Source organism: Macrosteles quadrilineatus, unplaced genomic scaffold (genome assembly GCF_028750875.1).
Source record: "Macrosteles quadrilineatus isolate MER2022 unplaced genomic scaffold, UCM_ALF_1.0 Scaffold_1__1_contigs__length_201487025, whole genome shotgun sequence".
Taxonomy (NCBI): Eukaryota; Metazoa; Arthropoda; class Insecta; order Hemiptera; family Cicadellidae; genus Macrosteles; species Macrosteles quadrilineatus.
The window spans coordinates 1,409,190-1,421,648 of NW_026542594.1; the positions used below are offsets into that span (position 1 = coordinate 1,409,190).

Below are 12,459 nucleotides of genomic sequence, written 5' to 3' on the forward strand. Positions count from 1 at the left end.
GCATTATCGGACTATGGGAACGGGGATTTATGAAGGGGTTTTGTGGAATAAAAATTGGTTTTCCCATTTTAGATCTTGAAAACATAAAATTTTACAATTTCTTTCCAAACCATTTGTAGAGCTTAAAAAAGAAATAACTTAGTATATTGAAGCGTTTTTGTATGCCTAACGTTTATGGAGAAAATTCATAAAATTGTAAATTAAAAATTCCAATGTGAGAATCTATATATTTAATACGCTAGACATATTTTTGTCATAATTGTTTTGGAGTGGTGGTGCTACCGATCACCATGTCCAAGGTGTCGTTAGAAAGGTCTTAGCATGTAGTTTTGCCATCAAACAAAATAACTTTGGAATTCCATCAGGGCTCTGCCCCAGTAGCCTTCAAAGTTCCCATGTTATTCTTAGGGAGAAACTGTTTGTTTACATTTGAACAGATGAATACTTTGAAATTGACAATAATATTTTAAACAGCTGGATATACTAAAATTTTGCACAAAATCAAAACATAACAAAAAAAAACGTTTGACATAATGAAGACTAAGACGTTGACCAGGACAAGACGGCCAATAGGAGGAGGCCAACGAACTTTAACTGGTAGACACGAACGAAATACAAATAATACTATTGTCGTTGATAGCCGAATACAGCAAAAGCACCCTTCCGTGTTGGGTTTAAGTGTGCTCACTAACAGCCGCCTGAAGATTTCACATTCAATTTAGGACTGTTGGATAATCGCTGCATAAGCTGTTGATTTTGGAAGACAAGGAGGCGGGTAGGACTACATCGGAAACAGAAGAGAGGAGATATTAGATGAGTGGCAAATGCGTTGGGAGCAGAGTGTTTTTTGTTAACGTTTTAAGGTAAACGTTTGGATATATACCTAACATCAGATAGAGACTGGAACAAGATTGGGAGATGGACCATTATGAAACGCAGTTTGTAACAGAACATGGAAAATTTCATGGCGAATTTGTGAAGATTTCACATGGTGGAAGAGGAAGTATGTAGATGTGGAGAAATAAAAACCACGAGTCACGTATTTATAAATTGTTCACTTCAGGAGACAAATAGGAGAGAACAGGAATACGTCTTGGATAAGAGAGGTCTAGAGATGAGAAAATAAAACATGATGAGTGACAAGGAAACAATTGAGACTTTTATAAAAGTAGCTAGGGAAATAAGAGAAACCAGAAATACATACAGGTGTTAAAATAATAAAAAAAAAATTAAGAAAGAAAAGGAATGAAAACTTGCTCATGAAGGGGAGCAGAAAGGTTAGAGCGAATCTCAAGGATCCCTATCGCTCAGGACGGTATGGGGAAGGGAGTCATGCTGTTAGGCAGTTGGACGCATAATGTGTCTGGAACCTAATGCGGCTATGAGTAAGGCTATTTGTAGAAAACACTATACACAATAAATGTAGTGTAAAGATTATATCCATAATCTTTGAGTTTAATATTTTAAAGTCATCAGAAATAATGACTGTTATTCGTTTTAAAATAACGTCTGTAATACTTAGCAATTGCTCGAATTCGAGCAACAGGTACACTAGTAAATAATTAAATGTTGTAGTTTGCTTGATTAAGGATGCATTTTAATCACATTTGGCCAATTTGTTTATTTCATAATAATCTATCAGCGTTACAATAAAAAAACAAACCTCGTTACCTTCCCTGTAGTAGCAAACCTAAGTACTGATTAAAATAATGTTATTTTAGGAAATAGATCTGAAAATGTTAAGGGAATATTTTAGTGTTGATTTCCTATCCCCGTTATAACGCAATAACCTTTCTCCTTAAACAAGACATTGACATCATTATACTGCAAAAATAAGCTGATTACAAATCAAAAAAGTAATATAACAACAAAAAACATTTATTTTTACATTCAGTTTTTTTTTCTTTTGTAATGGTTTGATTATTTGTTTGTCAGACCATAATGGGCATGTACTTGAGATGAATATTACCCTTGATCATGACAAAAAAAATCATAGAAAAACTTGTAGAAATCTTGGCCAGGAAAACGTCAATTTGTTTAGATCAAATCTGAAAGATGGAATTGGATGGAAATTTACATGTCTCCTGTTGAATATAAGTATACCCTAAGTTTCATCAGAATTTGTTTATCGTTTTAATGAGTGCTTTCCACAAATTACTGTTAAAACAGGCTCCAAAAAGAATTGCTGGATGAATACTAGGTTGGGAGAAGAGAAGGAAACTATTGTTGGGCTAAGTAAGTGTGCAAGAAATAAAGACAAAGAATGCAAAGAGTCAAATTCGTCAAAGAAAATATAAATTTGATATTTTTAAAATAAAAAAAGAATATTATAACAAAAATATTTTACGGTCATCAAACATTCCAAAAACAACATGGTCAATACTATTAACAAACTGGAAAATATTTCATTAAAAGTTGATAATAAAATAATTAACAAGCCAAAAGAATAACAAATATTTTAACTGATTTTTTTACAAAATCTTCAACGTTACATAAAAAAGTTTGTAATACGACATTGGGCACCTCTTAAAAAAATATATGGCATACAAAATTGTATTTCAAACCAGTACGGTAACTAAAACCGAAATAATAACTAACTATTATACAATCTTCACAAAATAAAACAACATCTGGCTATGATGATTTATCAGTTAAATTTTAAAAGATGTGAAAGAGGATATTAAAAATTCATTTTAATGCATCTAAATAAATCATTATTTGTAACAGGAATTTTTCCAAATGAGCTTAAAATTGCTAGAGTGGTACCCGTTCATAAGAAACACTCTAGGGAAGATATTTCAAACTACAGTGTCAATTCTCCCGGCAATTTCAAAGGTACATGAGAAGGCAGTTTACAACAGGTTGAACAGTTTCTTAAACAACTATGATCTATAAGTACAACTGCTGTAGTTTGTTTAACTAAACTTGGCATATTTATTTTTGGATACTAAGCTATTAATATTTTACTAAAAACACAATTGATTACCCTAACCCTCCCTGTAGCAGCAATCCTGGTTACTTGTGAAACCTAATGCCATTTAAATAGATTTAATTGAAAATCCAATCAGGTAAATGGGAATTCGGTTAGTCTGCAGGTTGGCGGGGGTATTTATTTACCTTGTGGGGAGACTGGAATGGGACTGCCTCCTCCTGATATCTGGCTCGATTGTCTTCTGAAACAGTGAAAAACATCAATTAAAACAAATATTTAGCCTTAGGAATGAATATACTTAGTTATACTGTTTTGAAACTCTCTCCTGAAACTCTGTGGGCATGTTCCTTAGGTCAAAACAAACCAAAAATAACATGTAAACCTATAATCTATCTCGCTTCGTTTTCCGTCTTTCAGTGTGTATGTATTTTTTACATATCTTCCCATAACTTTAAAACGGTGCATACTTCAAACTTGGCACGTGTGTATGATGACTAATAGGAACTATTTTTTCGCAAAGCATCAAGATCTACTTTGTATAATTTCAAAATGGCGGCCATTTTAATTTTTCAAAGCCTAATAACTAAAAAACCATAGGATTTATAAAAAGGTTACAAATGACAAAAAGGATGGAAATTTAATTCCCTTTACATAAATGTATAGTTTGTATAGGTTTACAATACTGGTAACGGAGGAAATTCCATTTTTATAAAGGTAATACCTGCTAATTTATTTAATTTGCCCAATTTTTTTTTGTTTTAACTTCAGAAAATTTAATTTTTCTCCCTTATTTGTGTTATGACCCTATACAAATTGAACATTTCTGTAAACGGAATTAATTTCGCATCCTTTTTGTCATTTGTAACCTTTTTCTAAATCCTATTATTTATTAGTTGTTAAGCTTTGAAAAATTTTAATGGCCGCCAAATTGAAATTATACAAAGTAGAAACTTGTTGCTTTCCAAAAGAATAGTTTCTATTAGTCATCATACATATAACAAGTTTGAAGCTGGTACCTCCGCTGTTGGTGAGTTGCGGCCCAAACCTCATTTTGCGTATGAGTTGCGGCCCAGACTGAAAAAGGTTTTGTACGAGTTGTGGCCCGAGTATAAACAGGTTAATTGCGGCCATTAAGGTTAGTTGGTTTAATGCCAATGGTACATAAAATAATCGTACATAATTTAAGAAATCAGTATATTGTGTTAGTTAGGTTTGCACTCCATTGTTATACAACTACTGTCCATGCAACTACCTAATTTGGGTTCAAAAAAGGGAGTCCAAAAAACATTTTAAACAATCATTTTTTTTGTATTTTGAGTTGTACTCAAAGGTTTGCACTAATTTCTGAATTCTACTCCAACAACTCAGACACAGATGCAACCCCGAGTTAAAGCACTATGCCATACTTCCTCGACTGCTTTCGAAAGACTTACACTTTTTATCACATCATGGCCATCGCTGAACATCGTTCTTCAATGTTCTACGGGCGGCTTTGACTTCTCACTAATAATAAACTCCATAAGAATGGATTTAGAACATTCGCCAAGCACAGGAGTGGAGGAACTGATAGAGATATACATTCATGTAGGTTTTATACCTGTTTCTACTTGGGCCGCAACTCGTACCACAGAAAACGTACTACATCGTACGTTGGTCGGGCCGCAACTAATCTGTCTCTCTTGGAGAGATTAGTTTCCCGGCCGCAACTCACCTTCAGCCGGTACCTTAAGTGGTTCCAAAGTTATGGGAAGTAATGTAAAACATACATACTCACCGACAGACTGAAAACGAAGCGAGATAGCATATGTGTTTGAATATTTTATGTTTGTTTTGGCCTAAGGAACATCACCACGGAGTTTCAGAAGAGTCTCGAGACACCCTGTACTACTGTATAGTTAGTTGACGAAAGTTTGATGGGTATTCATAACAATTATCAATTGATTGATCAATGTATTTTTTAGACACTGCAACTCTTAAACTATATTGAAAATTTAATAAACTAATTGATACTGTATAATAATAAATTAATAATTTAAAACTGCTTGGTCAATAATTTACTTTTTCAGTTAAATTTAAAAGGAAATTACAACAATGTTTCGCTCGATTGACAATGAATTGAGATTAAACTATTTTAACTATCAGAGGAAACACAGATAATATATTGTTATTTTCTTTGACAAACATTATGACGTAATATATGTATATTAACATGTACCTACTGTAAAACAAGCAAGTAATTTTCTGCAAATCGTTTTCTTCACATGGATAACACGGGGAGTAAAAGTGATCTTAAAATTGTTGATATATTGGCCAGTGAAGTATAAACGGCTGTATACGCGCGTGTGCACTTTTGAATTCACTGTGTTTTTGGCTCCTCGGAAAAGGAAAACGAAGAAAAGTAAATTAATTCGAATTCTAGGGTTTGCCAGGGAGACTAAAATATAATAAGCACTAAAATATAATTTTCTAATCTCGTGTTAAGAACAGTTACCCCTAACACCTGAACAAAACATCAACTTGTTTTGAGACTATTGATCTGGTGTCTGTTAAGGCAACGTCATTAATTATGCAAAGTGTAGAAACATGGCCTCAGCTAACATGTGATTGAAAACTAATGAATATTGTAGTCCGTAGTGGTCAGTGTTATTCGCTAAACGCTCTTTGTCTTTATTCCACAGGGTGTCCCCAAACAACCAGTACCGCTTTTGTGGGATTGTTCCTTGCATAGGGACAAACAGATTTTGCACTATAATCATGGGTCTCCCATGCCTATTTTTCCGTCTATGTTTGTATGTGTTTTTTAAACATTTTCTTATAACTTCTTATTAACGCTTAACTTGGAATCTTTTAATTTTGGCACGGACAAGTAAAACTAGGTTACAATGAATATACAAAGAAATTACTTTTGTATTTTACAAACATTTCAAAAAAGGCGGCTATTTAAAAGTTTAAATCTTTAATATCTCTAAATCGATGAATTTTATCGAAAAATTAAATCCTTTAACTAGCCTAACAAAATCGGCTGAAAAAAATCAAAGTTGTGACACTTTTTACCACCTATTTTGATTAAAAATACTAATCAACATATAACTACTACTTAAAAACGTAGTACAACCTAAAAACGTGTTGTAGTGTTTGAAAGACTAAATATTTTATATGCTTTATAGTAACTGTAGGAAAAAATATATTTTGTAACGTGAGGGCCACTTCGCACATTAGCTACACAAATAACTATTTTTCTACCACCGCAAGAAAATAAGCATTTTGTGTACTGTATAAGCGTAGCAGTGTGATAATTTCCATGTAATGGTAGCATAATATCTATTTCGCTACACTACTGTGAAATGAAATGTTTTCGTTGCACTTTATCAGTTGCGAAAATCAATCATTTCATTATTTACGACGGCAAAAGAATGTTTACTATGCGAAAGTAATGTTTATTATCTTTTTTGGATTTTGTTCTGTAAATAAACAAAATATTTTTTATTTGTAGTGTAGTAAAAAGTAACGTTCAACACACGAGTGTGAGTGTGTCTATACATATTCTCGATCAATCTCGCACTTCAAACATGGTCTCAAATATGTAATGACTCACTTTCTACTGTTGTTATGAAATATACTATTCATTGTTCAAACAATGCTATTTATCAGCTTATTTATTAGTAAAAAGAAATGGACAAGTGACAGCTGATTAGCATACATAAGTCCACATAATGAAACATTTTACATGTTTTATAATTTGTTATAGGCCTAATTAAAACATTGGGTGATAGAAATTCAAAACTTTGTTATTTTTTCCTGTTTTGTTAAATAAGGTGTCATTAGATTTGTTTTTTATTTAGTAACTTGTATTAGTTTTTGTGTTTTTCGATATAGTTCTTCGTTTTCGGGTTTGTAGCATATTCTAAGCAATATATGCTAGTTAAGTTATCAGCGGTTATTCTTACTCCTTCATAAGGACTTTTCGTATCTTACTTTGTAAGGATTAGGAATATTAATAACATGTCAGAAAAACAAGTCATTGTTATTATGTCTGAGGGCATGTAATTTCACAGTATAATAAAATAATGATATTAATTATAACTGTGGTAATGGCGAATAAGAAGGAAAGGAAATAAAACTGTACCTATTATACAGTCATTTTAACTACGATAATTTAATAAATAAACAAACCAATAAAACAAATTAACCTTCAGATTGAGAAATTAGAAAACGCAGTGAAAGACATATTGAAACTATCCCCCCACCAAGTTGGCGGTACTAAACATAACACGTACATTTGAGATTTTCTCACACGTCGTGAATATACGTATCTTCTTTGCCTAAATGTGTTTTTGGTTTTTACCGACTGTAAATGCCTAATTGTAATGAACCGTGTAGTGGCCAAACAGTCATCAATTAAAATCAGACCACCATTTAGTTTTGAAAATGATTCCTCATTTGTCGTTTCATTTAATTTGTATAGTTCATATTCAAAATTGTAGGAAACATGTTCGTTCAAGTATTTTATAAATTAGGAACCTGGCCGACAAGTTTTGTTAACTTGAGACCAAGCTGTTGGAATACAGTACCACTAATAAACATATTTTAATTTTTAATTTGAAATGCAAACCATTTGGATTATTACCTTTAGATATTGGTTATTCCAATTCACTGATTGACACTGGTTACTAAAACTCGCACACTGCTGTGAGACGCGACGCAATACGCGAGAGACTGAGGACCGAGAGACTGTGACGAGTGTACAGAGGAACTGCACGAGAAGGTCGGTCAGATCTGGGACGGAGTGTACGTATATGGCAAGTGTTGACATTGAACATGAACATGGCCGCTGTCATAGACACTGAACATGTGGCAAACACTCCACTGCTCCAAACATGCAGTAAATCCCAGTTTATATATTTGGTCAATTAGAACAATTTTCTGTTGACACATGCCGTATCATGAATCTGCATAGAAATCCTTGACGACGGTGGCAATCTTTTAAGGGCAATTAAGGATATTGTATTAGGGCTTATAAAACATACGGTTATATGTTAGTCTATGGTTTTATTTTTTTATTTTTTTGGTGTGATGATCTAAGGATAGTGCACACTTCAGAGCATCACCTTTATTCTGTGATATTACTAAAAAAAATACTTTTATTAACATCTTGACGGTGTGACATAAGATTGCACTATCGATGCGGCTCTATATTTTATACTGGTAATGTAGTTATACTTAATATCGTATACTGGTGATGTGGCTTTACTTTATATCGTATACTGGCGATGTGGCTCTACTTTATATCGTATACTGGCGATGTGGCCCCACTTTATATCGTATATTGGTGATGTGGCTCTCCCGTATATCGTATACTGGTGATGTGGCTCTCCTTTATATCGTATACTGGTGATGTGGCTCTACTGTATATCGTATACTGGCGATGTGGCTCTTCTGTATATCGTATACTGGCGATGTGGCTACTTAAGTCCTGTATACTGGTGATGTGGCTCTACTTTATATCGTATACTGGCGATGTGGCTCTTCTGTATATCGTATACTGGTGATGTGGCTCTACTTTATATCGTATACTGGCGATGTGGCTCTTCTGTATATCGTATACTGGTGATGTGGCTCTACTTTATATCGTATACTGGCGATGTGGCCCCACTTTATATCGTATACTGGCGATGTGGCCCCACTTTATATCGTATATTGGTGATGTGGCTCTTCTGTATATCGTATACTGGTGATGTGGCTCTACTTTATATCGTATACTGGCGATGTGGCCCCACTTTATATCGTATATTGGTGATGTGGCTCTTCTGTATACCGTATACTGGTGATGTGGCTCTACTTTATATCGCATACTGGCGATGTGGCCCCACTTTATATCGTATATTGGTGATGTGGCTCTTCTGTATACCGTATACTGGTGATGTGGCTCTACTTTATATCGTATACTGGCGATGTGGCCCCACTTTATATCGTATATTGGTGATGTGGCTCTACTGTATATCGTATACTGGTGATGTGGCTCTACTTTATATCGTATACTGGCCATGTGGCCCCACTTTATATCGTATATTGGTGATGTGGCTCTTCTGTATATCGTATACTGGTGATGTGGCTCTCCTGTATATCGTATGCTGGTGATGTGGCCCTACTTTGTATTGTATACTGGCGATGTGGCTCTACTTTATATCGTATACTGGTGATGTGGCTCTCATGTATATCGTATACTGGTGATGTGGCTCTACTTTATATCGTATACTGGTGATGTGGCTCTACTTTGTATTGTATAGTGGCAATGTGGTCTCCTGTATATAGTTTTCTAGCGATGTAGTTCAACTGTATACTAAGCCGAGCTATACTAAGGAGAATCTCTTGAGTGAGGAGCCAGCCAAGGACAGAGTATATGCCATACAAGGCGTGGGATTGGCGGCGGGAGATGCACACACACACACACACACACACACACACACACTGTATAGTCCGTCTAGTGTTACCATACCATACCAGCCACTCACACACACGCGCTGCCGCTGGCCTCGTCCACAATCACATCAACAGATGACTCACGTTCCTGTTTATCATAACATCCACTTATGGCCTCAAACTGACACTAGAAGATAGCTTTGTTGGGCGTATGTTTGATAAAACGTAGGTACGATATGAGGGAATCACTTGGTAAATTGTCTTTAACGTCTGATAAGACTTTTATCCATGCGATACGAATTTTTCACTGCGATTATCTTTACAAGTTTTGGTTTTTTGGAATCTGCAGCACAATAAACAGAATTTATTCTACTGACCCAGACTAATAACCCCTAACTACATACTGATCAACAAATTCTATAACCCCTAGCTACGTATTTGACCAATATATTCTATAACCCCTAGCTACGTACTGACCAATATATTCGCACTGACCCAGTCTTATAACCCCTGGCTCATAGTGACCAATATTTTCCTCCTTTGTATAAATGAGAGACTCCAAAAAAGTACAACCTCTATTTGTTTTCAGTACACATTTATACAATTTGAGTACTGCCGTAGTTCTACTAGCGTCTAATCACAGTGTGTGGCGGAAGGACCTCGCGTTCCTCCTTACATGGCGAGGGAAGGTCCTGCGAGCCTTGGGGTAGAAGGAAGTGGAAGTTACTGGCCATCTGTGGTGTCAACTTATAACTCTCAGGAAACCTCAATACAAACAGAGTAGATACTGTATTTTTTTATTATTTGGGCCATACTGTCATGCATTTCCCAGTAATTTATACTTACTAAGCTCTTGTACAGTAAATATGTCTACAGCAGCATTACTTTCTGAAGTCCTTGAATGAACGCATCGTTCTGTTGAATGCAACAACTGATCGGTCTACAAGTATGGCCAGTAATTTATTCCGTTTGCAATATGATTACGTGCGGAGATGTTAGTAGAACTGGCGATTACTTCCAGCAGATCAGCTGGGCAGTGGACTGTCCTGCCACTGTCGCATTATCGGAAACCCGACGTGGTTTAAGCCTATTCAGTGTCGCGAGTGATTAAATCACACGAAACGAGCCGTGGGGATAAAACAACGTAAACAACATCTTGTGTCTTTACACATATTGAAACGATGTCTAGTCAAACATCAAACCAATACTGGTATTAGTCAACTGAAGATTAGTAACAACACGGAGAGAAGAATTAAACCACGTTTGGAGTTCAATAGCGTCTCTTAATTGCTTTGGTGGGGGAGCGAGCTGGTCTAGTGTTAGAGCGCGGGACTTCGGTTCCTAAGGTCTCAGGTTCCAAATTCAAAATGCTAACCCTGTCTTGTGCCAAGCGTACAAAATGCTTGGGTAAATATGTAAGGATCTATAGTACAGAAAAATCTCTTTTTTAGTAGAAATGAAAGTTTTTTTTCATCCAAAGTGTACACAGTTTTTTCTCATCGTACAATTAAATTAACGTCACTATCACAATATCGTCTCATTAATAAGAGAAATATAAATGCAGAACAATGCACTATGTAATATTAAAGACAGAGATTTTCCAATGAAGTAACCCAGGCGAAAGTAACACTTGGCAGTGTTGGAACTGTTTTCGCTCAAACAGTCTGGACTCACATATTATATACAAACTGACGCGATCTACGTAAATCATTTATTTATTTCTGGAGGTCCAAAGTTAGCCGTGATGCAGATAGTGGGTTTCAGCGGGGCTATTCTAGGACTCCAGACTTCGGATCTGCTTACACGGTTCCAGGTGTTCGTTTTGCACACCACTCAATTACGTCTGGGCTGATAAATTTGGCAACAGTTAGTGAGTTAGTATTACAAATTAGTTAGCTTCTAAACAGCGATTAAACATACGCATGTGGTGTACACTATGTTCTTAGAATCTAAAAATATGCAGCGTTCCCGAATTTATCCCTGTTGTTTAGTAACTTTTGTATTTAAAATTATTTGATGTTATATCGAATGAGCGATGAACTTACGAATCGCAAGCTCACACCAAAATAAGACTAAAAGAATATGAAAAAAGATAGTGAAATGATAATCCACACAAGAAGAATAAGAAACACTTCCTACATAATAAAAATATTGTTACAAATTGTAATTTTTATGTAAATCTAAAAGGTATGTTTGTACCAATACTTTTACTTAGCGAAAGCATGAATAAAATATACATTATGCATAAAATTTAAAAATAACATTGATCTCTATAATACATGTTTAGGTGTGTTCCCAGCCCTACATATCCACAAAATACCCCCGCCACAGCAAACCTGCTGACTAAGCGAATTTCCATTTGCCTGATTGGATGTTAACTTTAATATCTCCTTAAACATGTAAGCTATTTAAAAACATTAGGTTTAATTAGTACTTGGGTTTGCTACAACTGAGGGTAATGAAGTGGGTTTTAGTTACATTTTAATAATTCATTATAAAATAAATACTTGCCTATTTATATTGAAATATATCCATAAATAAGCAAACTAGAACGATTTATTTATCCTACATAAGAATAACATGGTCATTTTAAATTTATAATTTTTGAATTTTTCCATAACCAATACCCGCACAAAAAAGGTCAACATCCTTGCAGTATGTCTAACAACTAAAATTGTCATTCACATATTATAAAATTGGGTCGGTAGTATATTGATAAAACATCTTCATGAGAGAAGCACCTTGTGAAATAAGGATATACTAGGATGACGTCACTGCGTGTGAACGGGATGTGGCCGTTGCGGCTACGGCTGACTTCTGGCAAATTACGACTACGAAGCGTTTCCTAGAACATGGGAGTCACAGCAACGAACACTTCGTAAGTGAATTTGCTACAAAATTTATTTCTAAAAATTCATCAATATTCCTAATACGGTTTTGTGCTCGAATCATTATTGAAAGATGTCCGACTACGAGTGGGCCTGGATAATATCTATGGCCTCTTGCAGAGTGTGTGGTTGGGTCTGTCTGAACTAGCCTGGTGACCAGAGGGCTGATGCCCCTTTGCACCGATGGTCAAAGGTATTTTCAAGGGTCGACAAAGTCCT

At 35.2% G+C, this 12,459-nt stretch overlaps 1 protein-coding gene across 1 annotated transcript in view; it reads right to left on the bottom strand.

Annotated features, from left to right (window-relative positions):
* The window catches only part of LOC128983614 (uncharacterized), a gene marked incomplete at its 5' end in the record, with an annotated part of 73,487 nt that overhangs the window by 30,773 nt on the left and 30,255 nt on the right, over window positions 1-12,459 (bottom strand). Inside the window, one exon of the mRNA XM_054402972.1 lies at window positions 3,118-3,173. Within this exon, the coding sequence (XP_054258947.1) occupies window positions 3,118-3,173 (56 nt within the window). The remainder of the gene's footprint in view (window positions 1-3,117; window positions 3,174-12,459) is intronic.